The sequence below is a fragment of the Stegastes partitus genome, unplaced genomic scaffold (genome assembly GCF_000690725.1).
Source record: "Stegastes partitus isolate 25-593 unplaced genomic scaffold, Stegastes_partitus-1.0.2 Scaffold29, whole genome shotgun sequence".
NCBI lineage: Eukaryota > Metazoa > Chordata > Actinopteri > Pomacentridae > Stegastes > Stegastes partitus.
Genome location: NW_007577760.1, coordinates 1,140,280 through 1,158,954, shown reverse-complemented (window position 1 = coordinate 1,158,954; position 18,675 = coordinate 1,140,280). Strand labels below are relative to the sequence as shown.

At 39.8% G+C, this 18,675-nt stretch overlaps 2 protein-coding genes across 2 annotated transcripts; one reads left to right on the top strand and one right to left on the bottom strand.

The window, feature by feature from the left end:
* Positions 1 to 92: 92 nt before the first annotated feature.
* On the top strand, positions 93 to 12,686 carry LOC103369775 (mitochondrial sodium/hydrogen exchanger 9B2). The gene is made up of 13 exons (XM_008298581.1): positions 93 to 160; positions 1,438 to 1,703; positions 2,733 to 2,934; positions 3,384 to 3,554; positions 5,496 to 5,638; positions 6,169 to 6,296; positions 7,586 to 7,761; positions 8,932 to 9,038; positions 9,726 to 9,875; positions 10,072 to 10,180; positions 10,615 to 10,751; positions 10,951 to 11,173; positions 11,569 to 12,686. Exons 2-13 carry the CDS (start codon positions 1,518 to 1,520, stop codon positions 11,628 to 11,630), a joined length of 1,794 nt encoding a protein of 597 aa, XP_008296803.1. The 5' UTR covers positions 93 to 160; positions 1,438 to 1,517; the 3' UTR covers positions 11,631 to 12,686.
* Positions 12,687 to 13,289: 603 nt separating this feature from the next.
* Positions 13,290 to 18,340, bottom strand: cisd2 (CDGSH iron sulfur domain 2). The gene is made up of 3 exons (XM_008298568.1): positions 18,179 to 18,340; positions 14,751 to 14,965; positions 13,290 to 14,509 (listed from the first exon to the last, which is right to left on the bottom strand). The coding sequence occupies exons 1-3, from the start codon at positions 18,279 to 18,281 to the stop codon at positions 14,420 to 14,422; spliced, it is 408 nt and encodes a 135-aa protein (XP_008296790.1). The 5' UTR covers positions 18,282 to 18,340; the 3' UTR covers positions 13,290 to 14,419.
* Positions 18,341 to 18,675: the final 335 nt, after the last annotated feature.

Genomic DNA, 18,675 nt, shown 5'->3' with positions numbered 1-18,675 from the left:
TCTTTCATTTCACCTCAGTCAACACTCGTGTGTGTGTGCGCGCGCTATAACTTGCCCGGCTATCACTAATCCGCCTCATTCCCAGCTGGTGTATCTGCCACCGGACTGCTAGAAACTGCCACTCCCTGCTCACAATCGATGGCCATTTTTATGATATGAGGTGAGCTGCTTTTTCTTCTCTCATGTTATATTTAGAGAGTTTCGCTGCAGCGGTCCCTGTAGCTAGCTACCGTCCTACATTGCGTGTGACTTGACAGCTGTTGGCAAGTGACTCGCAGGAACCGCCAGCTACCGAAACGACATCCAATGTCGGACGAGAGCCACTTCTCCACGCTGTGCGTCGCTTAATCCCAGCACAGGGAGCCAAAGTTAGCTTTGTATTATTTACCGAAATGAGACGCCGCGGGTCGTCGCGTCAATTTAGCGTTAACGTCGCCGTTACTTCTGCGCAACATTCGCCTAAATGGCAAAGCGCTTACCAACGTTATTTCAACCGGAAGGCAGTAAAACGCGTTGTGACACTGTAATACATATCTAACCTAATGTTAGTTGGTTAAATAGGCTAAATGACAGGCTAATGTTATATGTAGCGCACTACGAAGGGACTAGTTTGTTTGCAGGTGATAGTGAGACAGCGTGTGTCCGATAATGGATTCACTGAGCAGCTTTATCACCAGGCGTGGATTGAAGCGTCATGAGCGGCTCATGTCTACAGGCTTTCTGGAGCTACACGTGTGTACAGTAGCTCCATAACAATGAGCGAAGCGCTAAAACAGCCCAGTCTCACACACCTGGGCTGCCTAGCTGGCCAACTACCCGGCTGTCGATGCCGTAAGGTTTGTTGGCCGTTGCTGGTTCACTAACCTCCTTGTATTAGCATTCCCAGTAACCTACTTGAGCTAACGCTAGCTCGATGTGCCATATGGTGGAGCTGTAAGCTTTGATTAGTGTGGTCTATTCCCAATTGGATTAACCCAAGTCTGTTGCCATAAGCAACTGTCAAAACATTGTAGTAGTGTTAGTTTAGCCTGTATTAGCTACCTGTCAACGTTTGTGTACAATAAGGCTCTAACTAAAGCTATTTCGTTGACCACACTGAGTAGTATTTGTAACAGGTTAGCTACTGCCGAGGTACATTTTAGTGCTAATCGGACATGTTGGCATATTCAGGTAAACACAGCAGCCTGCACACAGTAGCCAGAGTGTGCATATTAGCTTCATAGATCTACAGACAGTAATCGCGTTGCAGTTTTTCTCCCCATCTTTTTTAAACATTACAATGAAACGTCTGTGTTCTCCACAGCAGATCTGAGTGAAACCCAGCTTATCGTTTCCCTTCATGCCAACTTCCACACCTTCACCAACCCCACTGGTATCAGTTATTAAGTAACCAATAATTACTTTTTCTCTACTGATAAAGTTATGTTGTATGAACAGGAGCCTGAGGCCAGTGCTGGACATACAGAAGCAGAATTTAAGGAACTGCCCATCAATGGCCAACTCCACCCCTGGGCTTGATGTACTGTGATAGAGAAGTGAGTAGACCAGAAATACTGCAGCTGACAGCCATGGAGGAAACCCAACAGAAACCTGCTACCCCAGAGCCGAGCCCAGCACCCAGTCCGGCACCCAGTCCAGCGCCCAGCCCAATACCCAGCCCGCTGCTGGACAGAATCGCTCTGCCTGCTGCAAACCACGTGGAGGTATGGTATTTTACTAGAATGCAAGTTTCATACTTTATACTCTGGTACCCTCGCCCGATTACAAATATTGCCTTTTTTTTTTGCAGAAAAAAAGGTTGTGTGTGTACATATGTATTTATTCATAGAACTTGAAAATTTAGACCACACATAAATGGTAAAAACTGATGATCAAATTTAGTGCTTCTATGTTTTATGTACTGCTCTCTTGCCTCGTTAACCCTATTCAGGACTTTTGGGTCTTTTGGAACCCAGGCCATTTGGTTCAGGTGACAGGTATTGTTTTTTTATTTTTGAAGATTTTTTATTTTTTTTAAACATAAAAAGAGGGACATTTGTCGTGCATTTGGAACCAAAAATACATCAACTTATCAGAAAATGTATTAAACATGGTATTAAAGTCTATCATGAATACCAACAAATATTTTGCACATATTCTTTCTTGGGGTCCAGTGGACCCTGAAAGACCTTCTACGTATGGCAACATGAAAATCCTGAATAGGGTGAAATAGAATTATTTTCCTTAGTGTTTTAAATTAGCTGGAAAGCAGCTTGAGACAAAGTCAGAACTTTGAGCCAACGTATCCACCTGAGCAATGCAAAGAGGAGGGTGTTCTGCCAGTCAGAGGGTTCATATCTTCACTCTGTTATTTGGCGAGATTACAGTACATTGTAATCTACAGGAATGACGTGCCCCTGTGTCAACATACTGATAAGGTACTTAAGGGTCACTACAGGGACATCCACCGGCTTTCTATTGTTTGCATAAGTGCAGCATTCATATTTGTGTCACTGTGATACATTAGATATCATGAGCTGTGAGGTTGAGCTAACATTTGTTTTGACTGGTCATTCCCCCATGTAAGTAAAGTATATTGTTCTCAGTTGTCATTGTTCAGACAATAAATGCTATTAGATTGTTTTTTTTCACTCATCTTCTGTTTATTCGGCATGTGGTTTTCTGCAATCTACCATAATGCTGAATGTGATCACTGACCCACTCTGTCCCATGTACTGATTCTTTCTTTACAGCACCTAAATGTGAACCAGATCCAGGTGGTAGTGCGGCGTTGCTCTAGTCCAAATGTAACCGAGGAGACTACTTATTTTATTCCTCGCAACCCTGTGGTGGACGCTGGCACCAACACAGACCCACCAGTGGTCTGTTGCCCTTTGCTGCACAGATTTTGCCCATGTCCACCAAGAGGCCTCCTTGCCTCGCTCATTACCAAAGGTAAGCCAGAGGGTTTACTAGTTGGCTTATTGATTTTCTATCAGGGACATATGTTTGATGTCTCTCTCTTTTATTCACACAAGACGATGAAAAACTGCAAATCATGTGTATCTTGTTTATCTTGAACAACCTGAGAAATGCAGTCATGTTTAGATAAATAAATATACTGTACACTTGCACACTCAAGTACCTCAAATTTCTGTTTACATTCATAGAGATGGTCAGTTATTAATGACTAAGCTCTTGGTAGCCATGCACATTATTAACACGTAAAAAAAAAAAAAAATCAGGATAGCGATTATAGCACAGCAAATATGCTTGCAGTGTAGTAGTAGTATACAGTAGTGTACCCCTCGTCCTATGTTAATGTCTATAAATCATGATTACACACACAGGTGACATATGCCATGCCTCTGTATTCTAATGTGAGTCTCCTCTGTCCTCTCCAGTCCTTTTGGCAGCTGTTCTCTTTGGAGTGGTTTGGTCTGTCACAGAGGATGAATGTCTTCCAGGAGGGAACCTGTTTGGCATCACAATACTCTTCATCTGTGCGCTCATCGGTGGCAAAGTGGTGGCTCTCATCCGTCTGCCCAAACTTCCACCATTCCCACCCCTTCTTGGTATGGCAAAAAAAAGCAATGTTTTTTTCTTTACAGGATGTTATTTGGATGTCAGTTTAAGTATTTATACATAATATTATGTACACAGCTTCCTCCACCAATACCGGGGCTTCAGACTGCCACCAAAATGGTTGCATTTGCGACCCTTTTTGAGAGTGTGCGAGTTAAAATTTCAAGCGGTTGCATTGGTGCAAGTGCATGATGATCATTAAGCTGTATTAGTGTCGCTGTTACCGGCACAGAACACTGCTGTGTGGACCACAGTGATGGAAAGTAGCACTTTAGTAAGTAAGTAAGGTGTACTGCTGTATTTATGCTTAAAAATAAGGTATTCCCTTGAAAAACAGAGCGCATCTGCATTCGTTGTTTTTTCCGCTCATAGAAACGGGCGCATGGGGAAAAAAATCAATCGGTTTCATTTTGGACAAATCTAACATTAGAACACCCTAGTTAACTTTTTTAAAATGATTTTTGGTCTCACACCTGTCTGAGCACACCACAGATACCAACAACTGTTACCACAGCCTGCTATGTGGGGAGTTTAGGGAACATCGGTAAATTATAGCGTCTATCGATCAGAAAATGTTCAGCAATTCATATGTTTTGTATGTGACCAGGTGGGGGGCTGGAGCCTATCCCAGCCGACTTAGGGTGAAGGCAGGGGACACCCTGTACAGGTCACCAGTCTATCACAGGGCTACACTTAGAGACAGACAACCAAGCACACTCACATTCACACCTACGGACAATTTAGAATCACCAATTAACCTCAGCATGTTTTTGGACTGTGTGGGAGGAAGCCGGAGAACCCGGAGAGAACCCACGCTGCACGGGGAGAACATGCAAACTCCACGCAGAAAGATCCCGGTGCCCCCACTGGGACACGAACCGGCAACAGTGCTACCAACTGCGCCACCCTGCAGCCCTATGTGTAGTTTTAACTTAGTTATATAGAATAGAATAGAATAGAATAGAATAGAATAGAATAAAACTTTATTGATCCCTTCGGTGAACCTCAGGGAAATTGTTGTACTAGAAAAACAACACAACACCAACACAACATCAGCAACAACAATAACAACAACAACAATAATAATAATAATAATAATAATAAATATAATAATAATAAATATAATTAAAAATAATAATTAAAGTAATTTAAGTATGGATTGCAGAATATTTTTCCAAGGTTGGCATTTGGAAGGTTGTCGTGGTGGTTTTTGTTTTCTCCTACTATTTTTAAAAACAATATTGTTAGCCTACATGGTAATGGGCCTGTTACTTTAGTTGTTACATACTACTTTAATTTATCAGATGTGACAAATGTGTTGGTACTCCATAATCTATGGAAACATTTTAAATCTCTGTATAATCAAAATGTAATATGACTACACCCCTAATTTATTCAGTTTCCGTGATAGAAATCAAGGAAACTGTTAGCCACTCCTTATCTGTAAATAAGATCAAAGGTAGATTAAAGTACAACTTGGAGTTTATTTCTCTCTGCACGTCACTTTCCTGTGTTTTCACTTTTGAAAAACTCTCAAAAGACCCACCTTGTTTTTCAGTTCAGTGGTAATTTAGAATTTTCTTGGCTTTCCTCTGTTGTCGGTCATTAACAGGTTTTAATATTTGCCATAAATCACGTCAATTTGCCATCATTTTATTATTCTTAACATATGTTAATTCATAATTTAACAGAACAGCAGTCAGGCAAATTATGCAGTTTTGATCTTGGAAACCTGAATTCTTTGTGTTAGAACACAATATTCTCAGTCCACACAGCGCCTCAGTGTCCAGTTTGAGCACCCTGCGTTCAAAAAGCAAAAGATGAGCTTGATTCTTGTTCCATGGTGTGTGAGAGACAGCCCTGAAGAATAAACAGCGCTTCATGGTGAGATGAATCACCTTTCCTTTTTCTCACCCTCTGCTGTGCTGCAGGTATGCTGTTGATGGGTTTCCTGCTGAGGAACATCCCTGTTGTAACAGATGGGGTGTACATTGACTTCAGATGGTCTGCATCACTGAGAAACATTGCTCTGGCTGTCATTCTGGCAAGAGCTGGTCTGGGCTTGGATCCCACGGTATGGTTATAGTCTACTACTGAAGCTTAGTATGGCACACAGAAATGTCTATAGCGATATGATTTATGTCCTTCCCTCATACATGTGCATATGGCTTCCCAATACTAAAGTTTTCAGTAGTCACTGCTGATGAATATTTTCTAAATGTGTCTTAAATCAATAAACCTGCAAATTCTTATTAAGTATTGCTAAACTCCTGTCTGAGTTGATCAAAGGCGATGTCTTTAAATTGTTTACATTTCTTGACTAGTGCTCAAAAAAGTATTCAATTTTCAACCATGAGTAAAAGCAAGCAATTCAGAGCTTCTTGGATAACATGTAACCACTAAGTGTTTGGTATTTTAGCTTTTAAAGCCGTTCAATTGGTTAGCTGCAGTGTCATTTTCACTTTTCAAACGTTTCAGTGAGTAACTGAGCTCTTTCAGTGCCACTAAGCCTCATTGTGCTTGTTAATATTCTTTGCATCTCTGTACAGAATTTTGATTAATTACTGGTGAAAGCTCTTGAATGATGTATGTTTCCATCATCAGGCTCTGAAGAAACTAAAATCTGTGTGTATACGGGTGGCAGTTGGGCCCTGCACGATCGAGGCTTGCACCATCGCCCTGGTCTCTCACTTCCTCATGGGCCTGCCCTGGGTGTGGGGCTTCATCCTTGGGTAACTACGACACTACTCACTGTCTTTCTGTGCCCAATTATCCATTTCTTACTTATTAACAAGTACCATCATCGCATAATACTAGGAGAGACAGACACATTTCCACTGAGGAACTGATTTCAATTTTGATTTTGCAACAGGCCGCAATAAAACTAAGGACTGTATGAGCCCTATGCAAAAGGTTGACCCAACAACCACAAAGGTTTATGTTCAGTTAGTTGTTGTTGTAAATGTAGGTGCTCTTAAAGATGAAAAAAATAATCAGAAAAAAAAGTGGTCTTAGGAAGAGAAAGGAGGCAAGTTATATTAAAAGCCTTTACTTGATCGTGCATAAAATGCAAACTGGATCTGACCTCAGTGGATCTAATTTTTTACAACTAAGCTTGGCATTTGGTCTAGATTTGGACTATCAGCTGAGTGAGCAGACTGTTCAGCTCTCTGAGGTACAGGAGATAGGAGATTGCTGAGTGAGCATGTCTAGTGTTACAAATAAAACATGGAAGGCTGCATCTTGATCACAAAGACAGGTTAGACTAACTGTGCAAAACACCTACAGGGAACATGTTCCTGTGAAGGAGAGGACAAAAACGCACTGCTCGCAGAAAGTCACATTACAAGTTCTTATCTACTTACACGCAAATTATTGTTGAGTAATGTCTTTTAAACCTTTCAAAACCTAAAAATAAGGGCCTTTTATAGGTACAAGGTACAGCTAACAACTTTATACCATTTGTCATATTAAAAAGAAATCCTTAAGTCTAGGGCCTTTTATACATCTGTTTCATCAACATTTATGGCATCAAGTTCAACATCTAAAAGCGTGATGCGTGCCGTCAGTAGTAGTTGGGGTTAATGTGCGGACGGCCTGTTTCCCTGCATGTGTTGCTTATCGGTGGATAAAAGGGTGGCTGGGGGCCAAAACAGATATTATTCTTTACTGACCTGATTACAGTCTTAAACAAACAGTGTACATTTTTTTTTATATATATATACAATTTAAGATGATTCATAGCAGATTTTCAATAGTAAAAGTGTGTTTGCCATGTAGTTAAGATCTGTAAGCACCCATGATCAAGGCATCATTCAAGAAATGCAGTCTTCATGCCATCAAGTGTGAGCACAGAATCTCATATCAGCTGCAGTATTAAGCATGTGTTTAAATGTCTCCACTTTTCACCGTATAAAATGTGTCTTGGGCTTTTGCAATGTTTTCCAAAGGCATTTTAAATTGGTTAAATCTTTGAAAGAGTTAGGAAATGAATAAATAATTCCCCTTCTTCCCTTTGTAGCTTTGTGCTGGGCGCTGTGTCTCCCGCAGTCGTTGTTCCCTCCATGCTGTTGCTCCAAAAGGATGGGTATGGTGTGGAGCAGGGCATCCCAACCCTGCTGATGGCTGCAGGCAGCTTTGATGACATTCTCGCCATCACAGGGTTCACCACATGCTTGGGCATGGCCTTCGCCACAGGTAACCTGTGAATGTATGTGTTTGCTTGCGCAGAGAAGTGATGGAAAATGAGAAGTGCTGAATTAGTGTTCTTTTTTTTGACACACAACACCACCTTATCTCCAGGAGAGAGTCAGCAAGTTCAGTGTCTCAACACTGGAAAAATACTCTTAGAAATTACTTATCTGTAGTTTTTCAGAAGCTCAGCAGAGGGTAGAAGAGTGCAGATTGCTCTCAGAAACTTTTTTTTTTTTTTACCAATTGCATTTTGTGTTTCATGACTTGAGTGAGCCACATTATTGCCTCTACATTACTATACTAAGGTACATAGAAAAAACACAGTAATTCTACATGAAGATCTGCATATACTCACTACTGCTTACAGCTAATGCAGTCACATACAATAAAAACCCTACGTTCATGAAGGCTATAACAGTTTTGGAGAGGTGGCGATTTAACTATATGATCAGTGTGGAGGCTGCAATTAATGGTGCTGTTGAACTGCACTGCATTATACCAAGTTAGATTTTGAATATTTAGTCTGCCGAGAAGCGCTTCTCTTTATCATACACTACATTTCAATAGCAGTGTCAAACTATAGATACTAAGACCACCATAAAACTGAACCTCTATAAAACTGTTTCAGCGAACACTGAACTGAACTTTATGAAAGTTGTATTTTTTGCAGGGCTGTTGCATTAGACTGCATCAGTTATACATACAGTAAAAGTTTACATACACTTGGAAAGACCATATATATATTCACCATCTTGAGTTGCTAATGATTCCTATAACTCATTTTCTATGACAGAAGAAACAAGTCTGTGTCAGAGAAGCCGACAAATGCAGTTTAACTGTACCAGTTAAGTAGTGGTCAGAGATACAACTAGAAGCTTGTGGACGGCTACCAAATATGAGCATTGCTGGATGCATATTTATGACCCAGCGGATTTAGTCTTATTTTCAGAAGACTAAATCTATGAAAGACCAAAATGCATGACTATATTTTGTTTAAAAAAAAAAATCAAGAGTTAAAGAAGTTATTGGAAACTCGAGACCTCCATGATATACACGGTATTTACAGGTGTATGTAAACTTTTGTTCGTGACTGTACATGTACCCGATATTCTGGAGTCTTTTTAGAACATTTCAATTCAATGCTTCACATATTTGCTCTGTTAATCCCTCTAGGCTCCACTTGGTACAACCTCCTGAGAGGAGTACTGGAGGTGGGTGGAGGGATGGTTGCTGGGATTCTCCTTGGCTTCCTCATCCAGTACTTCCCTAGTGTTGACCAGGTAGGAAATCTCTTGGAGCATTACCATAGTATGAGCCCGTTTTACAATTGTCTAGTCATCCTTACATCAGTTAGCACCACAGCCTGTGTGTGAAAAAACTTGGGAGCTGTCAGCCAATGCTTGTATTGAAAAAAAGTCAGTTAAGTGTTTTATCTGATGTTAGACTATGACACAATGGCATTTTAGATTCATCCACATAGAAAAAATAGAAAAAAGTTTTTGTAGGTGAAGGACATCCTTACATTACAGAAATGTCCAACTCTAGTAATGTATGTATCAAGGTCAAGGTCAAGGTCACTTTATTAAGACCGGTGGGTAGATTTGTTTTGCAGAAGAACAAATGATAGCATTTGGCAGTCCTTAACAAAATACACATTGAAGAAGACAAGAGACAAAAACAAAGTGCTCAGTATTCCACCATTCATCAGTATAACAGCCAGTATATAAAAAGATAAGATAAATAAGATCAAGATAAGTTTAAATTAAAAAACCCTAGGGGGAAAAATAAATAAAAACATGCATGAGTAAACGCAATGTGTCTGGGATCACCAACCACTCCATATATAATAATATCAATAATAATATCAACTACTTATTTATCTAACTATTATCTTATCTGTTAAACTGACCTTTCTGTATTTTTTCATTGTACTGACTTTCTCTGTAATTGTTGCCGTTTTCTTCTAGAAATACATAGTAATGAAGCGTTCCTTCTTGGTGCTGGGTCTGTCTGTGTTTGCCGTGTTTGGCAGCGGTGTGGCAGGCTTTCCTGGCTCTGGAGGCCTCTGCACCCTGGTGTTGGCATTCCTGGCTGGCTACGGCTGGGGGACAGAAAAGGTAATAGTACATGCATGGTGTATCTATAGTATATACAGTGTGTTTTTTTTTAGCTCTGTATTTGCAGTTTTCCACCTTTAGACGTAAATTTCGACAAGGTTGCTGAAGCGTGCAACCTGTCATTCTACTAGTAATTAAATGTTTACACTGCTGCATGTCAGACAAACTCACTCAACATTTTCTGTTCTGCCTTAAGGCACGTGTGGAGGAAGTGGTGGGGTGGGCGTGGGACGTGTTTCAGCCTCTACTCTTCGGACTGATAGGAGCCGAAATTCGAATCTCTGAGCTGGAGGGGATCACTGTTGGTGAGACCTTCACACACAGCCTTTAAAGTAACACACAGTGAGATGGCTGTTATCATTCTGAACAAAAACACTCAGCTGTGACTGTATGGATGTAAGTATATTTGCATAGCCAAAACAGAGACCACGTGAGAGACATGCTGGTTCATTTGATCCTGTAAATACTAAAACCTGTGCCTGTGTCCTTTATTTGAGTTAATAATGGTTTTCCATATGAGATTGAAAAAGATGTTTGATTTATGACAAAAAAAAAAAGTAATCTTATTCATGTCAGAACTTGTAGCCTGAAAAGTAGCATATTTTACTGAAGCAAAGTTAGACAAAATTTTATTGTAATTATTGTTTTGCTGCTACAAAATTCTAGTAAGAGAATAGTTATTGCAGTATATGTGTCAGTGCCAGCATGGTGTGAAATGCCTGTTATTGTGTCTGTCTAGGTCTGGGTATAGCCTCCCTGCTCATTGCTCTGGTGGTTAGACTCCTGTTCACCTTTGTCTGTGTATTGTGTGCGGGCTTTAACGTGAAGGAGAAAGTGTTTATAGCCCTAGCATGGATGCCCAAAGCCACAGTGCAGGTATGTAAGCATTAAAATATGTTTCTGGTAAGCTGGAAAATATGTCTTTTCCTGTAAGTCATTTTTTGTCGTGCAGTTGTGTTTTTCTTGTGAACAATTTGAATTTAAACTACATTCCTTGAAATATGATTTAGTTTTCAAGTGTTCCCTCATGCTGTTGTGTCAGAGAAAACATTGGTGTTGTCCTTGTCTCCACCAGGCAGCTATAGGCTCCACAGCTTTGGACATGGCCAGAACAAAGGATGACCAGCAGCTGCAGAAGTACGGCATGGACGTGCTGACTGTGGCTGTGCTCTCCATCCTTCTCACAGCCCCTGTAGGAGCTCTTATCATAGGGCTCAGTGGACCTCGTCTGCTGCAAAAACCAAAGAACTCAGTCTGTGGTGAGCGAGTCAAACCCAATTTATCAGCCTTTTTCTTAGGTAGGTAAAGTCCTACATTCAAAAATTCATGTCAGCTTAACAACCCTGCCTAACCTCGCTTCGTAGTTGTGTGTGAGTAGTGAATATCTTTTCCTTACAACGCTTTTGCCTCCTTTAAATTTGTGGTAGCTTTGTCCACACAGACAAGGATTTGCATAGCTGTAGGCCACTTTGTTTACCCTTTCATTCAGTGGCTTAGTTACGTTTGCATTCATACAACAGTGACTTTGTTGCTGACAGTGTAGGAACATGCAATTAAACTCAAAAAAGTGCAACTCATGCTTCTGCATATTGTTTTCTTTATTTACAAAAGAATCTGAATAGCATGTAATAAGTTTTCATGGAATCCCTTCTCATTACTCTTCCTATCTCCATCTCCTCTTCTTCACTCCTAGGCACTGCAGCAGGAGGTGACGATGACAATGAAACTCCTGTCACCTATGAAAGTACGCTCTGACAACATTGTCCAGAAAGACAGGACATTTAAAGAGACTCCTCACACCTCTGATATTTGAGCTTTTCTTCAGCCACCAAGTGGCTCTCTTTGTCTCTCTGTCAGTCGGCTCCTGATGTTTGGCATCGTGCAGCAACACATGAATCACACTATATTTATAGCCTCTGGTGGTTTCCAGGCCTCATGCTCCAAACAAATGACCCCTATTCCACTGTCTGCACTGTCATGCTGTGTGAACACTGTACATGTGGCAGTTTTGCTTCTGGTTTCAAATGATGATTTATTCAAATATAGTAGTGTGAGGCTTACAACAGGTTTACCTTTTTGTAAAGGTGGATACTATTCCTGCCCGTCATGTTCACGAAATCCAATATTTGTCCATTTTTTTAATGACTAGATTTCTTTTGACTGTCTACTGTACTTGAACTTGAAAAGGTAATGCCGTATTTTATTACAATTTTCTTTGGGCGGCTAATTGAATTTACTGTACTGATAGTAGCAATATTTTATTATTGATTACTCTACACAGTAGACAGTAGACACTACACAGTGTTTAGGTGTTCTACGCTCAGTACATTTTAGCGCTATATGTTTGTGTACGTCTGCGTATGTCTTATTCACATATTTATTAGCTTTATGTCTCGGTGGTGAGAAACGTCTGTGTAGTTTTTAAAACTCAGGATATGATCTGAATACTCTGCAAGGCTTTGCTTGTGTTTATACACATTGCTGCTACAAAGACCTATCAACTACTGCATGCATTATGTCCGCTTTCCAATGTCATAAGTTCCCAACAACAATCATGTCCATATGCCCAACAATAATGTAAACCCAAACTTTTATAATTTGATTGTGAACAAAAGTTGATTTTTCGTGATTGTTACATTAGATGTTTTTTTTTATTACATAAGTATGCAGTGTAACTTAAGATATTTTTGATGTGTTTGAATTTATATGACCTCATTTAAAAGGTTGTGCACAAGCAACTGTTTATGATGATAAATAATTATGCATTAGTTTTTTACCAAATATTCTTTAAACAATAAATGATAAAACACACAAAGAATTGTACATTTCTTTGGCATAGCTGTGGTGACAGCTTAAATGATTATGCAACATACACTTTGTATTAACTAAGTTCACTGTCCCTTTTCAGTTTCTGACCGGCTTGCTTTGAAGTCACTCTAGCAGTGTGACCCTACAGAGGACAATGTGGTCCAGACTGAAGGACCTCAACCATTGTATGAAATTCAGTACACTTATCTATGGCTCCCAGAAGATGAATTTCCAATTCCCCAAGCAGGCCAAAGTTATCCAGTGATAGTACTTTAGCAATTTACAATTATGTACAGACATTCATGGTTTCCTTACAATTATGACTTCAACTGATCCACTGCCTTTTCCAAATGTCTTAACAGTGGTTGGATGGATTGCCATTCAATTTGGCACAGACAGTTATTTCCACCTGAACTGTGATTACTTTGGTGATCCTGCATATTAACACTTAAGCTCCATCATCAGGCCAGTATGTTCATTTGTCTGATTAGGAAATGAAAACGCACTGACCAAAGATGGCAAACAGATCTGCTAAACATTCGCACTGAAGGTAACGCTTCCATAAGCACAGTTTCACAGAGCCACATGCAACCAGAGTCTTGTTTCTGATTCTGTAGTAATCACTCTTAATGCAAGTTTTACTTCAAAAATCGAAAAGCACACAGTTACAAGGTGATGCATTCAGTTACCTCTGTGTTCATTTATACCTGTTTCAACTCGAGGGTACATGAAGTGTTCCCCAATCATAATTGTGAAAGACGCTGCAGTTGACTGAAACCTGCTGACCATTTCTTTTGACACGATGAACAAGTTCAAGGCATTACCTTACAAAGCTTCATCAACAGTTATTCATAGTCTTTATGAAAATACAGATCTGATACAAGCCAGTTATGTATGAAATATAGCTGATGAATTACAAAGCAAATTCACTCGCTAGAAGTTTGCTATATGCAGTGGTTATGACAATACAGAAGCAACAACGAGACAGAACACAGATCTTGTTTGCAGAAGTTCTCAAACCTCATTATGGCTACTGAAGTTCAAACTGCATACAACTGGATATTACTCAACATTGCAGTGTTCTGAAATGTTTGCGAATTCAATACAAAATGGAACATTCAAATGCTTAACGGCTATGAACAAAACACATTTAAAGAAAAAAGTAACCTCCCATGCTCACAATAAGTTATCAGATAATATTTCACATCCTTTAAGTGTGGATACTATGTTAATATTTGGCACACAAACTTATCTAGAGAAAAATAACAAAGGCGGCAATTTAATAAACAGAGACTTGTTGAAAATGAAGACACACAGTACAAAATCATTACAAGTTGAACTAGTATTAAGCATTTTACTTAAACAGATCTTTGAGTGGAAAGAAGACGTCTCCCCTGATGGGTTCAGATTATTGAAGGTCATCCTAAAGTCACTGCAATTATGTTTCAAGTTTTCCCCTAAAAGTGGTCCCAGTGGTTTGTGATTGATTCCAGGCTGACTAAAACTCATTTTACAGTCATAAAAATGATGTTCAGTTAACCAGCAAAAGTGAACAAAGGGTCATGAAAAAAAAGGGAAAACCATCTTAACGGCATAAAACCAATAGAGAACGTAAAAGACAGCTTTCAGACACTAATGCAGAGGAATTTTGCATTTTTCGGTAGTTATGACACCAAGAATAGACCAAGACAACAAATTACAAACTGATTAAAAAGAAAACTCCCATCAGTGGTTGATTATAGTATCTTCTTTTTGAGTATGAGCGGTCCCACGTTGTCTCCAGTTAGCTCATTGTGCTTTAAGTGTGACTTATCACAGACAGGAAACTAAAACAGGAAACAACTTAATATTAGCTGATCAGCAATGCAGAAACGCCAAACAGTCCCTTATTCAGAAGTCAAAAATGTACACACATTCATGAAATATCTTTTATAATATATCTGATACCTCAACTATATTTTGCATTCTTTGTAAAAAAATAAAAATAAAAATAACTAACTATGCCACACGCCACTATCAGAGCATTTCACACAATGGTGAAGGTCAGAAAATAAATATTCAACTTACAGTTTTGGAGCGCCAGCAGCGACAGTAACACACATTCGTGCTGTTCAGGTCCTCGATGTCTATCTCATTCACCACTTTTGGGTTCTCTTTCTGGATCTTTAGGTTGATCAGGCAGTCTCTCTGTTTCTTTTTCTTAGGCAGAAATGGGCGAATGGTCAGATAGCCCAGCAAAGCCAGGATACCCAGGAGCGGCAGCAACCGGAGCCACTCAGACACTACAGACAAAATACAGACACATTAGACTCACATTAGCAAAAGGACAAGAGCACTGAAACTGGAATATGAGCTCCTAAAACCAGTCTTTAGCACTGGTTGAACATTTGTTTGTTGTATTCACCCCATAGAGGATAGAACTTTGTGTGCATTTTGGAAAATCTGACACTTAATTTAGAAATGACATAATTAAGCAATTGAGAGAAAATTAATCAGGAACTATTTTTATTACTGCTTAACTGCAATGTAATGCAATACACTGACTGGTTTCAGGTTTTGATATGTGATGTGCTTTTTTTGTGTGTGAAAGTAAAGCAATGTGGAAAAGGATTCATTCAGGAGAGAAGTTAGACGTTACATTTTTATTTGAATCTAGTCAAATTCACAAGCTATCATCACAGTAAGAAAAAAAATCCAATTCCATTCTTTTTACTTCAGTTTTATTTGAATACATCACTCTGGCACACTTATCTGATATATCTGATTTATCACACTTACCATGTGACAACTAGTACATGCATATGTCTGACAGAAGGTCAAACAAATCTGCAGAAACCTTTTTGGTGGGTACAAACAAGTTTGAGTACATGTGAGAAGCACTGCTCCCACTATAAACACCATATTTACGTTTCCTACCACCTGCTAGACATGATCTGACATAAAACAAATTTAAATAGTGCTGTTTCCATGTCAGCCTGGTGTAAACTGTATATTTTCCCCCACAATGATGACACACCTTATGGCGGGAAAGTGCACAAATGAAATCAGTTAGGCTTGATATGCGTGTCATCATCTTGCATACTAAACTGATCATAAATGTACGTGGTGAGGATTACCTAAATTCTGCAAACAGGCAGAACACTGTTTCTGGTTTTTCTCCCCACTCCAGTGAGCTGACTACAAGGGAGCTCACTGAGGACCAGCTCATGTCTGATCTGCATTTCTACTGTATCATTACACTGCTATCATCTCACACCAACAGCTACCAGGGGAAATGCCACACTGAGGCCTGAAATGTGCGATGGGAAAACCCATCTCACAGTCTGCCATACATGGTGAAAACAGACAAGTGAAGCACAGTGAGGATTAACCACAGTTGTGTAATTTTACTATTAGCAATGAGTTAGACCAGAGCTCCTTGAACTTCTGTTAATACCCTCATGGCAGCTAAAAGGATTTTGATGCCTAATGGGACATTTCTAATCCTTAATCCCTTTAATGAATTATATTCAGTTTGTGAAGAAGAAAGAACGTCTTCCCATGTAGGAGAACTTTAATGTTACATCCTCTAATCTGCACGGACTGACTACATTGTAAATTCATGTCAAGGACCACAACTCATAAATAGGTTTTAACTTCAGGCAACATTCAACCTAAAGCCAAGAATAATTAGACGAGCACAAACCTAACACTGCATACTTTGACTTTTATGAGCTATTTTTAGGATCAATTTGGCACTTTCCAATAATCTGTGTTAAGTTAAAGGTCAGGTTAAAGTGGATGATCCATTTTAAGATGAACTTTCAGTTGGTCTTCAAAACCACAGCTGTACTTTATTCACTTCCCCTCATCTAAACTGTGCACCAGTCCTCAACTGGAATGTGTGAAGACACTTTTGTTTTGTTAGTTATTTTAGTGACATGTTCCCTCTTTGCTATGAATTGCAAATATGTTAACAAATCAGTCTTTGTGCTGTAATTTAACAGATTGAACAGATGTTACGTGTGAGAAGACATTACCAGTTAATTTTGTAGTCCGGTAGGGGTTAATCTAGATTAGTCTACGAAGCTCTGGTAGGGACCACTGCTTTGCAAGCGGGATCCCAGAAAGATTTTTAATACAGATTAATTTGCTTGATATATTCAATAAACTCCAGCAAGGGCTCCACCAGATGATTAGCTGGTGTTGAAAACTAGCCAAGGACCAGGCCCAAGCACTGGCACCAAGAGACACTGTTAATTGGCTAAAAAAAAATTGCTGCTCTAACATTTGGTAGCATGAATAGTTTAATTAAGGAAATCTTTTCACTAGTCAAATGCAAGAAGCAAAATATACTGAGGCAGATAAAGAGTAAAAGTCCATGTTAATTAGTATTTGTTATACTTGGTCTCCTTTGCAGTGTTAAAGAGCTATAAATTATTACAGTAAGTGTTTTACAATGTTGTCAGCGAGTGAGTCTGTCAATCTGACCAACTGACAAAAATACTCTGCAAGAAATTTGCTATTCTACAAACCTCATCAGTTTTTTTTTTTTTTTTTTTAGAATAAATACCCCAAATGTTCTTGTTTTAGCTTTTCTGACACAGGGACTTCCTGCTTTTCACTGTCACATGTGAAAGTAAACTGAATATCTCTGGTGAGACATAAAAGGCAAAGTGAACATGCCACTTACGACTTTCGTAAATTGTGATTTTCATTTTTGACAGAACCACTAATTGGGAAACAGCCAGATTACCAACAATGACCACAAATATCAGTCGCACCTCTTATCCAGTTGGTTTCATCTCAAGCTTCATCACTGTGGTCAAGGTCTTGCAATGCAGTGTTTGCAGAGCTTTACAGTACAAGTATCACAAGATGGAAACTAACTTAAAGATATTGCTTTCTGTGAACTGGACGACAAAGTATGCCATGTGGCAACAATTTGTAGGGATCAATGTGAGAATTTGAGGGCGTGACAGGGGCAGGGATCACAGTCAGGAAACAAAGACCTTGAAGCAGCCTGTGTTTAGATCCTGCATGGACTATCTGGCCTCATACTTTCATCCCTGTGCATCACTTGGTGGTGTGACAGACTGAGCTAGTTACATGTGGTGCTGCAGGGAAAAAAAACAAAACCCGTAGAGCATCATATTTCCACTTGCTGGGATTAACAGGATATCACTTTCACAGGACAGCGCAGGCTTCACTTCATGGTTGATATCACATCTGTCCTATTATTAAAACACAAAGCCTAACTGTGGAAAGCGTTCGGCGCTACTTTAAGGTCATTACTGACTCGGTGCCAAACAGAAGCACAAAGTAAAAACGACGATGAAGTTTTTCATCCAACAAGCAGCACTTAGGAGCCTGACACGTGTCTTGGAGGACACTGTCACTTACTGCAGAACAAAGTTTTCACTCTCACGCTAGCTCAAGTAAAGAGCTGAGTGGCGAGGAGAAGAGCTCACAAGTCATCCTCCCAGGACAGTCAGAACACAGCTGTTGCTAATTACCTGTTAACCTTGCAAACCCGCCGATTGTCTCCGGCAGTGGGAGCCTCTTGAGGTAGGCTGGCAGCTGGATTTTTATTATCCTTGAAATAGTCTCTAAAACCATCTTGAACTGCTCAGTGGGGCAGGTTTTGTGTTTGACTTGGATAGTTCCTGGGCTTCGTTTATGTCATTGCGTTCGCTTCTGAGCGCCGGTACGTAAACGCCTCCCGCGCAGCTTGAACACCAACGAAGAACAGCGTAAACGTTTCCGTGAATAGACGTAATGGAGACACGTGATGGCATGTTTGACCAATCAGCGCCGGAGGAGTTGGTGGCTCCTGATTGGACAGCTTGAATTTAGCGTGAGAAGGTGGTTTGTGCTGTTTCAGGTGCTCCTCGTAAAAGGTGTTTTTAAACAGACGTCAATAAAAATTTCAAGCAGCAGCACAATAATAAAAGCGTGTGCTTTTTGACAAACGAAGATCGTGACGCTGGGTGTTAATAAAATAAATATGGGC

What these genes read in the sequence shown, in the direction of transcription:
- LOC103369775 (XM_008298581.1), top strand. Translation starts at nt 1,518, where the DNA reads ATGTACTGTGATAGAGAAGTGAGTAGACCAGAAATACTGCAGCTGACA. An exon ending in ACTTCCCTAGTGTTGACCAG is followed by an intron (nt 9,039 to 9,725) that starts GTAGGAAATCTC and finishes GTTTTCTTCTAG; the next exon opens with AAATACATAGTAATGAAGCG. An exon ending in GCTGGAGGGGATCACTGTTG is followed by an intron (nt 10,181 to 10,614) that starts GTGAGACCTTCA and finishes GTGTCTGTCTAG; the next exon opens with GTCTGGGTATAGCCTCCCTG.
- cisd2 (XM_008298568.1), bottom strand. Translation starts at nt 18,281, where the DNA reads ATGGTTTTAGAGACTATTTCAAGGATAATAAAAATCCAGCTGCCAGCC. An exon ending in CGGGTTTGCAAGGTTAACAG is followed by an intron (nt 14,966 to 18,178) that starts GTAATTAGCAAC and finishes TTTTGTCTGTAG; the next exon opens with TGTCTGAGTGGCTCCGGTTG. An exon ending in GCTGCTGGCGCTCCAAAACT is followed by an intron (nt 14,510 to 14,750) that starts GTAAGTTGAATA and finishes TTCCTGTTTTAG; the next exon opens with TTTCCTGTCTGTGATAAGTC.